The 20,647-nt window shown below is 44.1% G+C and overlaps 1 protein-coding gene across 1 annotated transcript in view; it reads left to right on the top strand.

The window, feature by feature from the left end:
* RAB30 (RAB30, member RAS oncogene family) overlaps positions 1-18,910 on the top strand; it is a 51,866-nt gene extending 32,956 nt beyond the window's left edge. Inside the window, exons 2-5 of the mRNA XM_069808450.1 lie at positions 1,614-1,714; positions 3,197-3,280; positions 7,922-8,105; positions 10,230-18,910. Of these exons, the coding sequence (XP_069664551.1) occupies positions 1,622-1,714; positions 3,197-3,280; positions 7,922-8,105; positions 10,230-10,480 (612 nt within the window). The 5' untranslated portion in view covers positions 1,614-1,621 and the 3' untranslated portion in view covers positions 10,481-18,910. The remainder of the gene's footprint in view (positions 1-1,613; positions 1,715-3,196; positions 3,281-7,921; positions 8,106-10,229) is intronic.
* The last annotated feature ends 1,737 nt before the right edge of the window (positions 18,911-20,647 follow it).

Raw genomic sequence — 20,647 nt, 5'->3', positions numbered from 1 at the left:
GCTGTCTCAGTTTTATCTTGTACTCTCTGGCTGTTTGACCATGAGCCTATCACAGCTGTATGGCAGGACCAGAGTCTGTAGCTGGGGCCTTCTGGTGTGTGGCAATGCACCCTCCCAAGGAAGGACCTTTGGAGGCAGCAGGAGAGGGCACCCTGCCTTTGGGTTGAGCATGAGAAGCTTGTTTCACCTGTGCTGCATTTGCTCCCTTTATCAGCACTGTAAAAACCCTCTGAGTAATCTGGGGCTTTACTGAGGTTAGCAATTTCATAAAACTGTTTCTTCTTCCTCACCCGTCTCCTATGCTTCCCATCTTTGCTTTGTCTCCTTGTCCAGTGCCAAATCTGTATGTACTGGTGGGTTAGGTACTGATGCTTAGGTATTGCCTTACCTGGTATCTCAACTGACGGCTTGTAAATCTGTTTCTTTACTGATGTCTTTTATGCCATTACCCCAGCCCAGTCATGAGGACAGGTCTCTGATGCCATGTATAATATGTAGATCCTCCTGGATGCAGCTGGGTTTGGACGCTGCCCTTCTCTCCCTTGTCTGTGGGTTTTTCTGTCTGCCTAAAATCTCTAACTGAGTCTCTTCTGGCTGTGGTTGCTTTTCTCAAAGGTTACAGACCCCTTCTTTGGTCATGGTGTTGGCGGCACCCTTGGGTGCACTGGAGATGATGTGGATACTCATCCCTCGTGCCTTGCTCAGTCACAGCAAACTCTACATTTATTTGTTTGGTCCTTCCCATACTTCGAGTGACTTAAGCCCTGTAGGTCTACCCCTGTGTAGGCAACCCTGCCCATCTCCTGTGACGTTGCTGAAACATCGGTCTCTGCATCCTGCCAAGGAGATTGGACTTGGTGGGGGTGATGTGTGCTGGGTACCCCCCAGGCTCCTCTCTGTTCACTTTCCATTTGAGCTCTACGCCAAGCAAGCTATCCTCACACAACTAAAGAAAATGATCGTAGTAGTAGCAGTATTCCTACTAGCATCTATTTCGTCTTTTTAAAAAACTTTTCTTAATGTACTTCAGCCAAGCTATTACCCCACTCCCCAGTACTATTTTAGCAAATGAGCTCTTTCTGTCTTTAAGGCAAATGCTGCTGCTTTTATTTTAAAATTATTTTAATTTTCCCATCTGTTCTGCCCTCATGTGTGCCCCAGCCCTGGTCTGTGGGTACCTGGTGCCCACCTGGAGGAGCTCATGAGGGGTTTCTGGGTATTGCCGTAACAGAAATAAATTATGCGATCCCCTCAGGCAATGTGGCAAAGTCCATGCTGTCCTTTGGAGCTGATGTGGTTAAAATCGAAACAAACATTTGGGGACATCTAGGAAATGGTGGCTCGGGTTTGTGGAGCATTGCTTGAAAGCTGAAAATCAGTGTCTGTAATTCTTGGGCAGCCAAAATGTGGCTGAGGTTTCGCAGCAGCTGATGTTGGACTATGTGGATGCCCCGGCTTGGAGTGGGGAGGGCTCTTCTCCCTTATCTGAGGAGCCACGCATGTGCCAGGAGACCTTTGTTCTGAATATCTGGAGGCATAAAGTGCAGCAGGAATAAAAGGGCATTTCCCCACCGCCTTGGTTCACACTGTGTTGCACACTCTGTCTCTTGCAGCTGCGTAAATGAGTATGGAAGATTATGATTTCCTCTTCAAAATTGTTTTAATCGGCAACGCCGGTGTGGGGAAGACCTGCTTAGTCCGTCGCTTCACTCAGGTAAGGTTGGCCGCCTCTTGGACATGGGACCTCGGGGTGGGACATGGGACAGCACTGGGACGGGAGCATGGAGCCTGTGGCTGTGCACCAAGGGCTCTGCCAGCATCACAGCTCCAAAGCGTTTTGTTGTCCACACTCTTGGTGTGTGCATCACCTATAGTGACATATGGGCACAAGCAGCACATCTGTATCTAATGCTCTCCTTGGCACTGTTGGGGATCTCGTGTTGGAGAAAGCTTATCCCTCTCTGAAGATGGAAAGTCCCCTCTGAAAACTGCTGGGACAACTCCTCCTGATTCGGAGGTACTCTGGACCGATTGTAGGGACCAGCACGTCTCCTGGTGTGCTCCTGTGTGCCTTCTCCTCCTCATCTCTTGCTGCACAAAGCTCTCCCTGTTATTTGTCATTAGTAGATAATTAAATAATCTGAGTCCTGGGCTGTCAGTCCAGTGTATTCTGTTAAACACAAGTCCTTTTTTTGTGGCAGAATAACAGGGGAAGGACCATGCTTCTGTGATCCAGGGCAAGAGGTTATGCATGATGCACTATAAAATATAAGTTGGGGGGGGGTTTGTTGCACTCTCCTCTAGGAGTTGTCAGTAGTTTTCCCCCTCACTCTTAATTTTGGTTTTAAAGCCATGGTGATGTTAAACACTCCCCAAGCGCATGTGACAAGCAGTGGCAATAGAGCCAGTCAACCCCAAAGGGTTAACCACAAAAATCTGCGGCTACTTCTGCTGCTTGTGCTTTGGCAGTGCAGCTGCTGTAGGGGATGGATATGGCCCAAAATCAGCATGACTTTGTAGACCTAGGCCAAAATCAAAAATCTCTGTTTATTTTCTTTTTTGGTTTGCTATTGCTCCTTTCTGATGGTGCTGCAATCTCATAACCACCAGCATCATGCCGGCCCTTGCCATTGCTCTGGCACCAGTAGTGGCTGGCTCCGTGCTTTGCTCCCAAAACGCTGTGCAGGGATGTGACCCCGGTGCTGGGAGCTGCCAGAAATGCTTTTCCAACCTGTGGCATGTGGTGGAGGGGAGAGGGAAGGCATGAGGTTGCAGGAGCAAAGGCTCTCATCCCACGCAGGCATTCACACCTCTTTTAAGGCATTGGGAAGTAGGATGGAGGGTCCGCATTTACCCTTCCCCTGCCTCTTCCCAACTGCACAGAAGCATAAGGGCTTTTCCCCTTTTTCCCTCGTACGCGTCCTCCTTTTCTTCTCCTGTTTTCCTACTTCTGAAGTCAATGACTTGCTACATGACTAGGGACATGTAGGCAGGGAAAACACTGTGGGGTTGAGTTACGGTAATCTTTGTGCAGGGGAAATGTCACATGTTAATTTCTAAATGTGATGGAAGTAAGCGTCCAGGGAAGGGGACAAGGGAGGAATAGTTTTGAGGATGGAAAAGGGTGAGAATCGGCACCCAGAGAGTTTTGTCTTGCTACAGAAATTTGCTTAATGAAACTCTTGTTTTCTTTCAGGGGCTTTTCCCACCAGGTCAAGGAGCCACGATTGGGGTTGACTTTATGATTAAAACTGTGGAAATAAACGGTGAAAAAGTAAAGGTAGGAGCTTGATGGTTTTAAGTGTAAACTCGTGTGGCAGTGCCATAGCTGAGGTTTCTTGCTGCAGCCCTCCTGCTGCTGGGAGGCATGCAGGGTGCTCTGGCATGGCTCAGGCAATGCGGGGTCTAACCATCTTTGTGCCCCTCTCCACAATTACCGTCAGGACTGTAATGGTGAACCTCCTCTAAGGGAGAGAACGAAAAGGGGAGATCTTGCAGAACTCTGTCCTTGCTTAGGAGACACTAAGATCGTGTCTGGCTGGGGTTGCGGAAATGTAAAGCAGCGCTTCAGTGCAAGCTCTGCTCGCAGCATTTCTGGTAAGCAGAATTCCATTGTGTTCCCACTGTGCTTGATGACGGTCTTCTCCTGTGAGCTCCCAAGACAGCCTCTGGGGAGAGCAGGCTTCTGGACTGAGGTGGTTTTGCACAACGAAAGCTCATCTTCCACGTCTGCCAAGTTACGGGTTCGGGAGAAGCAGAGATGGTCACAATACTGGTGCTTCAGTCACCAGGTTGAATCGAGAAGGGCAATGTCCTCCATATTATTAATTCTTTCACCCTCCAAAATAGGGTGGTTGCAACCGAACTGCTGCTGGGAAACTCCTTGTCCTGTGCTAACTCCCAAACCGAGCCTGAACATCACTTGGCAGAGAGCTCCTTTGCCTGGGCCAAAACACAGCAGGGACCAATCCCATGCTTTAATGGGATCCATGGTTGGGTTCCAGCACCCAGAGATGTTGGCTGGCACCGCTTCGTTCATTAGTAGAGATTTTGCTAGAGCTACTGTGGTGCTCAAGAGGTAGGAGAAGAGTGTGGTTATCTGAGCCTCTAACGTCAAGATGTCTAGGGTCCCTGGGCTGCTCCTGGAGTTATTCTGCCTGCATTAAATCCAGGGGCATTGAAGCGAAAAACAGCAGTTTTCCCCTTGCTGCCTTCATCAAATCTAGGAGTGAGCAAATGGGAGAGTGGCAGCAGCGTCACAGCAGCTGGATGTGACATTGAGAACCATTTTTAAGCTTATGTAAGTAATGGGATGGAAACAGTGGACTTGTGCAGATTTTCATCCCTGGGTTTTTTTAACCTGTATTTTAGCACAGAGGGTTGTTAAGAAAAAAATCAGGTGGTGTATTCCTAAGTTTAGGACAGATTTTAAAAGCCGTGATCGTGTCAGCAGGCTGCCACCCTGCTGTGTGAGGAGCTATACAAACCTATGGGAAGTGATGGTCCTTGACCAGGAGACCTTCCAGCCTGAGCAGGTGAAGGACAAGAGGTGTAAATACCTTCCCCTGATAAAGACCAAGTTAATATTCAGCACATTGCTGTGCAAGTGGGACAGAGCAGCAGGCAGGAAAGCAGTGAGGATCACGTGTAGCCCCTGTGGTGTCGGTGCTTGGCTCGGTGGTTGTGATGCTCATTAGCAGGCGTCTGGTGTAGCAGGGTTGGTCAGGACATGGATGTGCTTGTCCAGGCTCCTCGGACAGCAGAGATGCTTCTTTCAGCCAAAACCAGCTCCAGTCAGCTCTGGTGGAGCAGCTCAGAGGATCTAAGGTGGTAAATGGCTTAAGTACTGCACTGAAGGTGGAATTAATTTTTTCCCCTTATGTACCTGGCTTAAGCCACCTGTCTCAAGATGATCCTGGTCAGTGGAGGGAGAAATGCAGTCCTAAGGAAGATGAATCCCATCCACTTCAGATGCCTCTCCTTTCCAAGCATCTGGTTCCCTATAAAGTACAGATGGAGCCTTAAGAACATCGCTTATATCTGAGGTCTGGTTTTTGGACAGGTGAACTCGCCCTAAGGATTTGTCTGCATTTGACTTCTTGCTCCCATGACATAATCCTGTTTTTAGCTTGGACTGAGGGTGAAAGCTCCTTAAGATACAGTTGGGAGCAGCCATGCCAACATGGGCTATCTCAGGGGCAAGGACGGTTCAGGGAAGCTCTACAAGCTAAATGAAAACTTGTCAGTGTAGTAAGTCCCTGCTGCCCTCAAATGTCTGATGAATGCACAAGTGTCCACCCAAGCAACTCTCTTAATCACCTTGGGGCTGGCTTGTGTTTCACAGAGCCTTAGCAAGTGGTGGCTGGGGTACCAGCTGTATTTCACATAGCAGATAATGAGTTGTTAAATCAAAGTCCCTCTCCCGACCCCACCAGTGGAGTAACTTGGAGTTGCTGGAGCTCAGCCGCAATGACCAAGCTTGGGAGGAAGCTTAGTACGATACATTTGGGCATTTGAATGAGCCTTCCAGCATCTGAAAGGCAAATGGATTTCCTTCAGGGAGTGATCTTATAGCCGAAACTTTTTGAGTAAGCACTGCTAGTGAGAATAAACATTTAATGAGCGGGAAAAGCACGAATGAGTCAGAGCACAGAGCAATAAAAATGACATCTCAGTCAAATGAGGCGCTTCTCTGACTGTTAGCTCATTTAACAGTGCCCAAGCTGTGACTCTGCTTCTGACTCTTCCTGCATGTCTGCTGGGATCCAGGGTGAGAAAGCAGAGCTGTTTACCGAAAAGGTTTTCAGACTTGAAAATAAATGATAGATTTCTGGGGAAAAATACTTTCCAGCTTTCAAAGTTGCATTTGAAAGTCAATGGAGAGGGACTTGCTAGTGTGAAAGCTGTGTGCAAGCTGTATCAGGTATGAGCAGCTACTAAAGCTCGTTGACAGGTGACCTGAGACAGCACTATGCAGTTGAGGGGACTTTTGATCTGCCTGGCCTTTTCTAATAAAACCAAAATATGTACAACACCTGCACTAAGAGGCTACACAAATTTGATCCAAGTAGGTAGCAGTTATCATGCTGGTCAAAGCTAAGCATCCTCAGTGCCGCAAGCAGAGGGCTGTGCTATATGGACCTGTGGTCTTATTGTACATGGTGGAAATGTTCGTATGCATAAAGGTAAATGTATGTGCAAATGTTGGGAGAGCAGAAGGTATCAGCTGGCTCTGAGAAAATAAACATCTAGGTTTTCTGCAGGCTGAGTCAAGCACCGTCCTTTGGTTCCTCTGATAAAATGATACAAGTAAAATGGTTGCTGTAAAATACTCTATTTGGCAGAAATAATCAGTGGAGTGAAATGAGACATGCATTTTGTGTGCAGGAGGTTTGTCAGTGGCTGTAAGGCTGGGGGCTCTCCCCTGCCGTCTGCACAGGTAGACTCACAGCTGCAGCCAGTAAGAAACCCTCTCCCCCAGAGCAATCCTTTTGCTTTCAATGGCTGCTACATTAAAGTGGTGGAAGAACATATTCACATCAAGTTTTTTATCAGCTTGGACATCTTCTCAATAAATGCAAAACATATTTGCTGGAGTTAACCAGGAGACCAACTGGTAAATGCTTTTCCTGGGAAATAGCTGAGCAACAACAAAATTATCTGTATTTTTCCATCTGCCAGAGTTAGGAGGCTGGCTTGTTTTAATGGGGACTCATTTGTTATCTGAACTTCATGTGCGAGTAATTTCACTTATGGTTTTGTGTGTCACTTAACTGCAGGTGCCAGGTATAGCCATTTAAATACAACTATGCCAAGAGATTAAGAACAAAGGTGCCCAGCAGCTGTAAGCCAGCCACAAATTACTTTCTCTGCAAAAAATGTACTTTTTCAAAATCATACCCCATGTCTGAAAGCTTCTACTGGGAGCTCTCATTTCAGACTAACACATTTATGATGAGTAGCTGGCGTAGTTTGACTTTGGAACTGGCAAGAATAAGGTTTTCTCTGTTACAGGCTGCTGAATATATGGAAAAAATCTGAAATACCTTACCTTTTTCTTCCCAAAGTACACAGGATTCTGGCTGGAAATCACCCTTTCACATATTTAATTCCAGGGAGTGGTGCTTTAAAAAAATAAAAGCTGAAGTAGAGGAGTACTGTTTTATGCTGAAGTGGTTTGATTTTGGATGTTTGTTTCTTTGACTGCCTTTTTGAAGAACTGAGGTTTTGATGACCCACCAAAAACTATCAGATGGTCAAATTATGAGAACAGTATGAGTTCAGTTTGTATTGGAAAATGTATGTTGTCTTCCTGGACCCAGAAAGTTTGGCACACACTTATGACTTCTTTGATATAGTTAAGGACATGTCAGCCAGTTCTACGTGTTGGGAAGGCAGGCAGCGTGCAACTGGGTGAGATGGCTGAAGCTGTAGAGAGGAAACTTCTTATAGAGTCCTTGGATCAGCCTTCAGCTGAGCTCCTTGTTCACTGCTGTGGTTTCCACCCATTAGTGCATCATCTCAGGATACTATAACTAGCTTTGGGAGCTAGAGGAGGGGCTTTCTTATTTCTTCTTGGGATGGATGCTGGTGTTTGTTGGACTACAGGACCAGGAGAAGTGACTTTGTCCCTCCAGCGCCTGTGTGGCCAGCACAAAAACCTGCAGACCTGTGGCTTCCCGGGGCCGTTGGCCGCAGTGCCAGCTGACTTTGTGCCTTGCATTTCAATCCGCAAGTGCAGGAACAGAAACAAAATATGCTGGTGGAGGGAAAGCCTCCCCAGCATTGGAGAGAAGACCTAAGTGCTTTCCCAGCATTGGTTTTACCCTGAAGTGGGTTTTTTAGGTCAAAACAGTGCTGCTATCAAATAAAAAAAGTTAATTTTTTTTCCTTTTACCGCCCTTCCTTGTTATGCCAAAAGCTGCAGATCTGGGACACGGCAGGACAAGAGCGATTCCGATCCATCACGCAAAGTTACTATCGCAGCGCTAATGCGTTAATCTTGACCTACGACATCACCTGTGAAGAATCCTTCCGCTGTCTCCCCGAGTGGCTGCGAGAAATCGAGCAGTATGCCAGCAATAAGGTCATAACCGTGCTAGTGGGTAAGTGACGATCGTCCCTAGTGGGGTGGTGTGATGAGGGGGTGAGCTGTATGTGTCGAGGGGTTGGTGGCAGATGGAGGTGTTAGCGGGAGGAGAACGTGGCATCTCTGTGAACTGGTGGTGCAGGATGCTCAAACTGGTGCGGCAGATCTTGTTGCCAACCAGAATTATAACCGCAGGGTGCAGCTGATGCCTTAAACCCAGTGCTTGCATCATTCCTTCTGCAGATAACCCCGAGATGCTGATAGTGATGTTTGGGACGCCACAGGCACTTCTCAAAGCGTGGTCCTGTCTCAGGTCTAAGGCTATGGCATGCAGAGCTGGATACTTCCCACCAGTTGGTCCCATATGGGACTAAAGCGTTTGATGGTGCAGCTACCAACTGAGCTAAGAATAGAGCAGTTGCCCTTGTGATTCCCAGCTCGGATCTCTACAAGTATAGAAGGATCTGGTCAAGTTGGGGTTGCCTCTGGGTTGCTGTACCCCATAGCTGTGGGACAACCAGTCTTGTCTCAAGTGGGTCAGGATCTGGGAACCAGATCAGGATGTGATGGTTGTGTGGATCACAGCGTTCATACGTGGGACAGAGCTGGAAAACAGGATGGTTTTTGCATGGACTTTAGAGAAACTAAACTAAAATAATTGAATGTTATGTTAATCTGTAGAGCTTCAACCCAAGCTAAAGCAGACCTCAGGCCATCTGTCTGCTACAAGCAAGGTGAAGGTTATTTTGCCTACCTGTGCTTTTCCATGCTCTGCTTTCAGCATCTGATAGTCAGGACTTGGCTTTTAGAGGCCCAAGAATATATAAAGAACAATGGGAAAATAACTTGGGGAAAGCCAGACAGTTTCATGCTGCAGTGTTGATATCACCTTTAATAGTTTGCTGTTGAAGAGAAGAAACATAGAGGGTTGTAAAATGTGTTTAAGGTGGCTTTAAAAATCTTTTAAGCTTTACATGCCCCAGCGGTATTGCAAGTGAGCCATGGGATTTACAGAGCCCCCATACAACAAACTCATTATATGCCACGAGAAGTGTATGGCATGTGTACAAATGGTTCAGAAATAATTAATGAATAACAAATGTATACATGATTTTTTTGTAAGGAACATTAACTATCAGCATCTACAGCACAAAATATAAATGGTAACAGCCATAACACACACTTCGAAGATGGTGACATCCATAAACTGCTTGTGTTGAGTGATAATGTGTTTAGAAAGGTAACTTCAGTGTATAAAGCAGGTCCAAGAAATTGCTTTGTCAGGAAAGAAAGGGGATCTCAGATGAGAGGAGGGCAATGAGATGCAGCTTGCCAGTGGAAGCGCAGTCTTTTCCTTCCACTAGTTCTCACAAAATTGCTGGTAGAATCGAGGCCAGGAGATGTTTCCTCCTGAACCTGCCAGGTCCCCAGACACAGCCCCCTGTTATCGCAGGTCCTGGTCTGTTAATCTTCTTTGTGAGATTAATTTATGGCAAAACCATCATGTTTGAAGTGAAGTGGCTGGTAATAGGGTATAATCTTATCAGACACTTGCTTGAGGCTTTAATCAACTCTCTGCTAAACTGAGCTCTCCCAAGGAAGGGGCTGGTTTCTCGCCCCACCTCGCTCTGCAAGTGCTCCTGAGCCTGTCCCTCTTCCAGCCTCAACAGCTAAATCCTTCCTGTGAATATTGAAATAGGAAAGCTGCCTTCTGTGCCAGGCTTCTTTTTAAAGCTTGTAATGACATAAGAAATATCACATTTAGTGTCTCATATGCTATAATTGACATTTTAAGTGCTCCTCGGAGCAAGAACAGGAGAATTTTCAATAGATATTAAAATGGAAATCCTTTAATGTTGGTTGATAGCAGCAAACAGATGCACTGGTGCTAAATTAAAGCTAACTGACTTGGATGTTCACAGGGCATATTCCATTAAATAAGCTGATATTAAATGAACCTGGTCACATGTATCAGGGAATTTGTTATTTGGAGGGGAGAGCAAGCACTAAGAGTTTCACATCAAAATCACTGTCCATACATATATACAACACCAAACTCCTCTTTATTCCTTATCAACCTTTGTTTCTCTTGGTTTGGAAGTCAAATTAATTCCTTTTCTAAAATATTTTATCAATGCAGGTAATAAGATTGATTTAGCCGATAAGAGGGAAGTCTCCCAGCAAAGAGCTGCAGAGTTTTCCGAAGCACAGGACATGTACTATCTGGAAACCTCAGCAAAAGAATCGGATAATGTGGAAAAACTCTTCCTGGACTTGGCCTGCCGGTTGATCAGCGAGGCACGACAGAACACCCTTGTGAACAATGTCTCATCCCCCTTACCAGGAGAGGGGAAAAGTATCAGCTACTTGACTTGCTGTAATTTTAATTGAAGAGCTGGCATGTGACTTCCCTTTCTGCCATGGGCCAAAAGGATTTTTTTTTTTTCTGCTGGGATTTATCTACTTGAAAGGAATTCCTGCCACTTTGACCCATCTGACTTACCCTGAGTCAGGTTGCAGACCTGGAAGCATGGCAGGCTGATGGCCCCAGCTACATGGCGACATAGCAGAATATAACATGGTTTAAATTTAATTTTTCTTGCAGTCTCTGGAGAGGGTTAGGGAAAGAAGAGTTGCACAAGTGCTTCATGTAATGCAGAACATGAGCTATTGCATTTCCTTCTATGGGAGACTAGAGCAGCCTCTCTCTCAGAAGATATTGAAGAGATCAAAATCTCTCTTATAGAACAATGTGTTTGGTCCTTTTTAAAATAAAAAAATTAAGAAATAACCAACAATGAACACTGACCTTGGACTACGCTGGCAATCTTCCAGGCTGCCAGCAAGCGAGCTGTTAGTACATGTACATAGCGTCTGCCCATGCATCTTCATGGAGGACTCTGGTGTTTGAAATAGTGTTATGTCTCTCATCTACAGGCACTTTCATGAACATGGAATTAAAAAAAAAAGTTACATATATCAACATTTTCAAGATTTAAGAAGACATGGATACAGCTCAGTTGCTCCCTTTGGTGCTAGCAGTTCAGCAAATATTCCATAGACCAAACGTAGTCTTACTACATTACTGTTCTCTGAATGTGTAACTTAGACTGGTTAGGAAAAAACACTAATAAGCACTGTTCATAAAAATAAAAAAATCTCGTTACCTCTTTTTCTAGGCCTGAACGTAGTGGGAAAGGACTGTGCTTTGATATCCAACATAGGATGAAAAAACTTTCCAGAAATAAATAAAAAAAAAAAAATTAACTGTTCCTCCTCTAATTAGTAATGTCCTAACATGAAAAATTACCCTCAAGAAAGGTTATTGGTGGAAAAGCGTACCAGACGTGACCAAAATCTTGTGTGTGCATGGATTGCATATAAGGGTTCGAAAAGAGCACAGTTTGAAGTGGCAGTCTGCAATATGTCCGGCTTAAAAATAAAGCTTGTAGATACAGTTCTTGTTGGAAGGCAGGTGTACAGTTTTGTAGAGATTTTTTTTTTTAATGCCAAGCAGAAATAGTGACGGATTGCAAGCAGTATCATTCTGTGTCTGACCCATCCAGCGCTCACCTTGTGGAACTGCTCTCCAAGATGCTCCTGAAGGCATCTTCTTGGCATCCAGTCTCTCTGCTAGAGTAGCTTTCAGATTCAGGGCTGTAATTTAATTTACTTGATGCTTTGTACTCTTAATCCTGGACTCCAGTGTATGTGTAACTTTAGGCAATTTCTTTCTACAAAACCCCTGAAGTGGAAGCACTATGAAGTTTGCGATGTTATTAGACCTCTAGTGCCATATGCGAATAATGCATTGCAAATTTACATGTTGACGTTAAAGTGAAATTGGAAGATAGTGAATGTGCACATGAAAAATGCTATTTAGAAGTTTGAGTTCAGTTGAGCTAATCTGAATAAATGTCTCCTGGCAATCACATGGCTGTGATATGCTGTACTTTAGAGCTAATCAATTTAATATTATTTGGCTTTTACTGAAGATTATAACGGAGCTTTTGTCTTGACATAAAAAGCTGCCAGTAAGTACTTCTTGAAAAGAATAAAAATTAAAAAAAAAAAAAAGGCATTTTAAAATGCTTTCTCACATTTTCCTGGAAAGACTTTTGAGCTGTATCATGTTGTGCCTTTGATCTGTAATGGGGAGCGGACTCTATGTGTCAGAGAGGGAGGATCGGTGTGTCATATGGCCATTTTTAATATTTTCTTGCCATTTTTTTAGGTCACTTTCTTCTTTTATGACTAGTGGTACAAAAGGAAGATGGAGAAGTTGTGGTACGAGGCTTGTTTGTCATTTAGTTAACGCTTAGCAAAGAGCTTCTGTAAGTGTGAGATATTGGGGGACGTGTCATCTGCTGCACTGGCCTGGGCCTTTTCAGGCTCCGCTCGTGGTGTAATCCAGAGGATTTAGAATGTGTGGGACTTGGTGGCTTCTGCTGTGCTGGCCTGTGTGGTACAGCCTGTGTCAAAGACCAATGTTGTTCTTGAGTGTTCCCAAAATTGCCAAATGCAGCCTCATATGAGCTCGTGAAGGCCACCCAACTGTGAGACAGCTGATTCTTTTTGGTAGTTGTTTAGAGCAAGGCTCAGGGTGTTACATGTAAGGTAACACTTAAGTTAAAAATCAATACTATATATATATTTAATTTGTAAAAGCTCTTACTCTCCAGATGCTGGACTTGTCAGCATATAACTGATAACAAATAGGGCAGGGCTGTTTGATGGAGTTAATCAAGGAGGAAGGAGTCTGCCCACTAAAACACCTGTGGGTTTCTCAGCCTGATTTCCAAATGCATCAAAGCTGGGCAGGTACTTTTAATTCCTGCTGAATACCACTATAAATGCACTTTAAAGTGCTCCTTGCATCACTTCTGGAGGTTGAAGTCTAACACATTTATCATGGTGCAACAGGCTGGACTGGTCAAATAGCAGAAACTGCTAACTTCATTTTCTTGGATATTCACTTTGACGTTTCTAGAAGGCTAAGTCTCTTTTTACAGTGTTTTCCTAACCTGTAGGTGACTATTTTGAAGACTAGCTGCCTACTAGCAACCTCAAAGCATTGGTTCTTTTTATTGCTAGCAAATCTCCTCCATTTAAGGACACCATCTCCAGACAGTGACGTGCTTTTGCGGCGGGGTGGTGTGCTGCAGTTGGGCTGATGTTACAGTGAAGTATCTGACTTCTCCAGGGACAAATCTGAACTGATTCCTTTCAAGGTTTATTCTGTGTAGACTTAAAAAGTTGAAAGGAAACAGTGGTGGTATGTGCAACGTTTTATAAGGTCAATAAGCCAAAGCTGTAGTTTGAAACTCGCCTCTTTTTCTGCAGTTAACAAACACACTACCTGTTGAAGCAGTGATATTTTATTGTAGTAACTCCTTTGCAGGAGTTATTTTTGTACACCTTTGAGTATCTCTCTAGTGTGTGCAACCCACTTCTCCCTGTAGCACTGAGGGTTTATCTTCTCTTCTACAGTCTGGTCCACTGCTGAAGGCTTCCCAGCTAGAAGAGGAGCTGTATCAACTGCTAATGACAACTTAGTGCTGTGGCATAGTGATCAAGGTCTTGAAAAATAAAAGGAGATAAAAATGCAAATCCCAATTATCTGACAATCAGCATTCCAACTATGGCCAACACCTTGCTAGATGAGTGGATTTTTGAGAGAACTGTCAGTAAAAGCTTTGTGATGCTTGCTGGGTTGTGTGTCCAAAAGCCATGCAGAATTGATGTAATGGAGCCAAATTTGACTGGAAATGTTCTCCATCAAGAGAGGAAAGCATTGCTTTTAGCATGGTTGCTAGATTTTGATGTGTTTTCGGGGTGATATATTCACAGCCATGGAGTAATCTTCTTATTTCTGGGTGAATATTAATTTTTATAGTAGTCCCATAATGAGACCTTTTCTTGAAATTTTTTTAGCACAATGACTAGGTCCAAGCAGAAGCCAATATAGGATGGTCAACAGAAGTTTGCTTTATCTAGCAAACCTGTTTGCAGAGATTAGTAAAAGCATCTCCTGAAAACTGGATGGTCTACACTCTGTTTTGCAGTTCAGCCACTGATTCAGTCAGGCTGATCTTGGGTAAACCACCAAACATTCTGTGCTTCAAATCACTGTATGTGAAGTACTTGCTGGTATTTTGCATTGGGTGTCTACACAGCAAGTTTGCTGGGACAAACCATGACTCCCTTCTGTTCCTATTTGTGTTGCCTATGAGAGACCAAGTGCTGGGGGGAAAAAAAGAAAAAAGCCCTTCAGGTCAAAGAGTTACAATGGGAGAAAGTGAAATTATGAACTCTGTAAAGAAGGGGACACTGGGTACCTCTTCCTAGGTCTAACACTGAAGTCCTGATTTGATCTACAGGTAAGTTTGAGTGTGCAGTCAGATACATGTTTGTGCTGAATGCTAAGTGGCTTTGTGATCATTATTTAATGAAAACCACCTACAACAAATTGTCAGGCAAGATACTTTGTTCTTTGCTGTAGAACACAAGAAACAGCCCTTAAAATCTGTCAGCCTGCTGGTGCTGTTTGTCTTTTTGGAAATAGCTATATTGGTAACAGTTGGCTCCCGCTAGTCTAGGTTTAGTGGTTAATGGCTATTGAATTCCTTCAGCATCAGTAATAACAGCAGCAGACTGAGGTTGACACAGAAGACAGTGATTTGAAAAGAGGGAAAGTCAAAATTAGTGATGCAGAAGCATGGTGGGTGCACGCACATGGGACAACAGGCTTTCCTGAGCTTTTGTTGACAAGGGATGCAATTAGTTATAGTCAAACCCACTGCCTCATTCGTTATCCCTAAGGACTGCTGTTTGTTCAGCTGCTTTTCCACTTGTCTTCTCTTTTCAGTATGAAGAACTGTCTATAAATCAGGCTGAGATGTTGAGCTGGCATGATTTGTGTAGTCAGAGACTGAATTCAGTTGGAAAACAGGTGAAATTCTCCAGCTATTAAAACAGGCTGAGCAAACTTGCAGGATGCACTGCCCTTTGGGGACCGGTGGTGCCATCGTGGTCAGATATGGCTGGAGACACTGTTGCCGAAACCTTCTCCTGGCTGTGGGGCAGACCGAGTGCTATAGCCCTTTGTGCAAGGGGAAGGATGACTCTGTGGAGCAGAAAATGCAAAGTAAAGAGATGATTCTACTCTCTCAGGGTTTTTTCAATCCCATCCTCTTTTAAAAAAAAAAAAATGCATCTATGACTTAGAATTTGATTTATCTGGACTTTAATAAGGGATGCTTTGAATTTGAGTCTCATCTGAAATTCTTCTGCATTCTTTTGCTTTCAATATCAAAGCACCCAATATTGTTATATGGGTTGCTCCTACCAACAAAGACCTTTTTTTGAATTAACTCAATTAGAAAAAGGTGTTTCTAGAGGACACTTTGTGAATTCCTAGGGAGCAAATATGGAAACTCTTTGAAAAGTTGATATACATAAGGGCTCACCAGAAAACCCACTGGAGCCAAAGGAAAATACTCCAATCAATTCTAGTAGTGAAAACCCTGTGAAAGATGTTTTCTTTCTCTGTTTACAAACTTTGTTTATCTGAACAAATTTGGCTCTTGACACCACCCTTTTTCCTTGCATCAAGTCTGTCTCCTCTTGCTGTGGGTAATAATTGTTCTAGTTACTGTTCACAAGCAGCAAAAGATCATCATTTTGAAGGACAGTCTTGTCTTCTTGTGATGATGAGTGGTGGGGAAACACTAGCTTGATTTCCTACAAGGAAGTAGTGCATCCTAAGCAAAGCACCCTCAACTGGAACTGGTTGTATCTTTGAAATGTGATCATCCACTCGAGCTGTAGTTAAATGTACCATAAAGGTTACAGATCTCGCATCTGCCTCTGTTTAGGATTTACGTTGGCTAGGAAAATAACAACGGGGTAATTGTGCTGACTGTGATGCAAGGCTCCCAAAGTAGCCCGCTGCATTGCTCTGAGTTACCTCGCTAATCACCACCTCGCTAAACTGACCCAAAGTCTCCTTTGCTGTACTGTACTATATCCAGCTGAGATGGATTGCCAGCTGTCATCACCCGTGGATGCCATTGCACCATTTCCCCTCATGTGAATCAGCTGTAACTTAAACCAGAAGTAAAAACTATGCAATGTGAGTTAAGGGTGGTTTTTTTCCAAGTGGGAGGCACAGATCCAGAAAAAAACCCTCATGCTTGCCCCTCCAAATACAGTCATCTGGGTAATTGGAGAAAGATAACCCAGGTATAGCAGAAGCTGAGGTGGCAATGGGTGTAATTTCGGCTGTAAATGTTGTCAGTGAAAAATTAGACTGGTTTTAAGAGTATAGGCAGGGTTAACAGCTCAGCTTATGTGTCTGGATAAACAGGAGCTGGCTGTACTGTATTCGGAGATTGTCTCTGTTTTCACATTAATAACTAGCTATTAGCACTCCCTGGATGTGATCACATTTGTTGAACCAGTTATTCTTTTCCAGCAAGCGCAGAAAATAATTTTATCTCCAGTTATAGTGCTACAATTAAACTCAAGAACCAGACGCCACCTTTACCTTTGCACCTTTGCTTTTCCTACTACTGCTTATCTTGGGGTAACGTTCCCAAGGACATGCAGGCTTGTGAGTGCACCGTGGTGGTGTCCCTGCTGAGCATCTTCGGGAGTCCAGCCCTGGTCCACAGGCCCCTGACACGGCCAAAACCTGTGTCAGTTGTGGTTTTAGCTGTGCATGGCGTCCTGGGAGAGAGGGGATGTTAGAAGTACTCTCACGCTTTCGTGGGCAGTGAGTAAGGGCTCTGGTGTGGGGGTTTGTGAATGCAAACCTTGGAGCTTTTCAAAGCCTGATTAGTACCTTTCATCCATGAATCTGCTCCTTCCCAATACTGCTCATGCCTGAAGCACTGCGGAGGTCTCAGACTGGAAACAGTCCTGGTTGCGTGAACCACTGGATCCTACTGCTGCTTTAGCTAGAAGGAGGAGCATCCATGGCTCATCTTCTGTGCCACCTCAAGTTTCTTACTATGGACAGACACCTTACTAATTTGATAAGCCCATTCTCAGCCATGTAAGCATCCTATAAGGAATGCTTCCCTTCTTATGGGACCAATACAAGAGACTCAGATGTTAAGAATCGGTGGGGGTTTGGTGCAAGTTGAGTAAATCTCCAGTGAGCAGGAGGATGCTGTTCTCCATCCAGGGAGACTTATGGCCATGTGGAGGAGGAGGGTCGGACATTCTGAGCTGTCGCTTGGGTGCTGGTGTGAATATCTCTGAGGGTCTGGGTTGCATCATTGGCATGAGCTTTAGTAAATCTAACGGCTGCAGTGTCCCCAGCAGTCAAGGCTTTATGGAGGGGGAAGCAGAGGAGAGGGGAATGCTGTTATGACATTTTAATGGAGTGAGAATAAATTGTTTGGTCTATGGCGGGGAGAGCTGCCGTGATTTCAGGCACTACCATTGCCTCAACTCTTGCAGACTGTTTGGAAGAAAGCCTTACCACTGGCCCCCACGTGCAGTCAGCACTGAAGGGGAAAAATGAACTTCTTAGCCCAATGTTTTGGGGGAGAAAAGGCCATCTAATAAGATTATGGAGGAAGCCCAGTGCTTGTTGCTATGCTAGTTTGGAGTGGCAAGTATATATCTGGATATTAGAGAATTAGTTTAAAATGTGCCATGGTTTTTAGCATAATAAGATGCACTGCAGATATGTCACATCCATTTTATTCCCCACAGCTGTTTACAAAAGGAAAAAAAATTAAAAAACCCTGAGATTGGAGCAGCTGCAGTCACTCAGCTGTCAATATGGGACAAGGCTCTTTCTGCTCCTCTTTTATTTCCACTTCACTCTGTTCTGCTGCACATATTTGGCTGTTCTTTGAATTTGCAGATCATGAGATTTTTTTTTCAAACTGCCTTTGATCTATACAGAAAGACTCACCCAGCTCTCATTTGAATTCATTAATAGTTTGAGTAGGCATTTTAATTTTATGTTTACTGGTTTGTTTCCCTTTGTAACGTTATCTAACTGACAAGTTCGTCGTGCTCTGCATTGCCTTTAGGTTTTTGAGTCTAAAATGTTTCCTCTTTCCTGAAAGCTATGATCATTTTTAGAGATGTTATAACGGCATCTTCATTTCCTCAGGAGAAAACCTGAATTACTCTCAGCTTTGATTACTAGCAAATCAATATTGAAGCACGTAATTTTTTTTACAGCATGAACAAAGTATGTTTTATACCATCAACTGTAGTTTGAATTGTAGTTTAAAAACCCGCTTAAGCACTAAAAGCAGCTTTTTTTTTTTTCTTTTTTCTTTTCCTCCAACTTCCATGCCAGCGAAGTCACAGTATTAAAGGAATTTCCTGGGTTGGATTTTCTCCCATAAAGGTCTGCTGTCTTTTCCCCAACAATTGTGAATTTAGCACAATGTACAGAATTTTAGCAAGAACCCTGATTCCTAAACACGTGGCCAGAAGGATGAGGAGAGGATGTGTTTCTTGTTGATCAAGCACAACCATTTCAGTGGAGAAAATGCACTACAGCTGGTCAGACCATTGATCTCGGGTTGCTGTGGTAGTGCTGTCTTTGGGAAGGGTATAGGTGTTAGCAAATCGCCAAACTGTGAATCATTGACTGTCAGAAGCATTTGGCTTGTCTGTTTTTTAAGTTCTTGTGGTCAAGTGTGGTACAGCGGAGTTGAGAAAGGAATGTATTTTGGATGACCAGGATGATGAGTGTATGATGCTTCATGTTTATTTGTAATGTACTTTTTATACTTAGAAATTGCTTACATATGTATCTGTATGTAAATAAATGTTTAATCCTTTCCACTTGGTGTTTAAAGTGTTTGATTTGTTTGGTTTTTGATTTGAACTGCAAAGCAAAGTTGCCTTAAAAATATGCACGAGGCAGATTCACTTGATGTGATTTAATATCAGACCAACAAATGAATGGCTGCTAAGGACTTTCTGCTAAGGCTCTTGCAGCATTGGGCCCTCACAAGAAGAGCAAAAGTAGAGCTGCTGTCCGTGGGAGCAGTGTCCCTTTGCACTAGAAGAGAAGAAAAATTTTATTCAAAATAAGAGAGATCATAGCAGTTTGAAATGCCAAAGAAATGCCGGCAGCAGTCACTAGAGGGTGGTCTTTGACAGAGGTACCATCTTCACTCACTGTCACTGCAGACCTGGAGCTGGTTAAACTCTGGTCCTAGCAAGATGCTAGGTTTGTGGTGGATGAAGATGATGTTTGTATGCTTCGGTTGTCTTTTATTCTTTGTCCCAGTGCCTTTGGGTGGTTTTTTTTTTTTAATGCTAGTTCTTCTCTTCAGCATTCAACTCACTCTTTTCATGCTCCTGGAACTCCACTGGTGTTCCCCAATGACCTGCTTTTCTGGGGGCCTAGAATCCTTGTGGACAAGATCTCCCATTTTAGGCCTTTGTTCTTTTGGTCAATACAGAAAGTTTGTGCTCTGACTCATTCTGGGATCAGGTTTCCTCCCCTGTGCTCTGCTCCACATCAAAGATGACTTCTGCTAACACACTGAGAAATGAGCTGTGAAGCTTGAAGACGCCATGTGTCTTTTATTGCCTCTTCCACTGACCTTGAAGCTCCTTCCTTGGTAAATGTCTGACATGAGGGTTGGACCATCTGCTCTGTGTTCCCCAGGAAGCTGGCAATTTGAGTCAGTGATAAAACAGAGAGGTACTCAGAGAGGGAAAAGTCCCTGCATGCTTCTAGGTAGGAACTGGGCAAAGGGAGGGGAAGAAAACCTTCTTAAAGCACAGACACCTTGGGAACTGAGTATTTACTGAAAGAGAGGAGGGTTGGAGTGTGTTGCCTGTGTGGGTGATGGCTGGAGAAGCCAGACCAAGCTCTTCCAGGGGAAAGGTAAGGGGGAGGTGAAGAGCGGCAGCTCTTCCTTGCAAGGAACATGTAACCGGTGGGATGTGCAACCTTCTTGTTCACTGTGGGTAAAAGGACTGTAGGAGCATCAAGGCTCCCTGCAAAAAAAGGGATCAAAGTCCCCAGAGGAAGAAATCCAAGGCTGACAGGCTACAGGAGCAAAACCGAGACAGCTTACTGCCTCTCCTCCATCTTCTCATGTACAAAGTCTTCCTACCGAGCACCTGGGGAGCTCTGCCCAGAAGATGTCATCTTGCTGACAGGGGTCTGTCACACAACAGTACTTTTTGGTCTCACTATATGTGCACTCCTCTTGCACAAAGCTCAGGAGAGCTGGCTGCTCTGCATTAATTTCAATGGTATCGTACAGACAGTCCTACCTAATTAAAAATCTAGTCTTGATTTATGGATTTCTATGCATAGGGAATCAACCACAAACCTGGTGTGCAGTTTCAGGAGTTTTATTACCTTCAGAATTAAACATGCTGAGTTTTATTCTTTTTTACAAACTTAAAATCACATCAGCTTGCACGAAAGCTATCGCTTACTGTAGTATGTAGATGAATTCTCCACTGAATAAAATCACTCATGCTGGACAAAACATTTCATGGCAAGATGCTGCCAGGTATATGATGTAGAAGTTCTGGCAGTGTTTCATAGCTAGC

This window comes from Haliaeetus albicilla, chromosome 20, assembly GCF_947461875.1.
Source record: "Haliaeetus albicilla chromosome 20, bHalAlb1.1, whole genome shotgun sequence".
Classification (NCBI taxonomy): Eukaryota; Metazoa; Chordata; class Aves; order Accipitriformes; family Accipitridae; genus Haliaeetus; species Haliaeetus albicilla.
The sequence above is the reverse complement of the archived record's forward strand: the minus strand, read 5'-3'. Positions and strand labels throughout refer to the sequence as shown.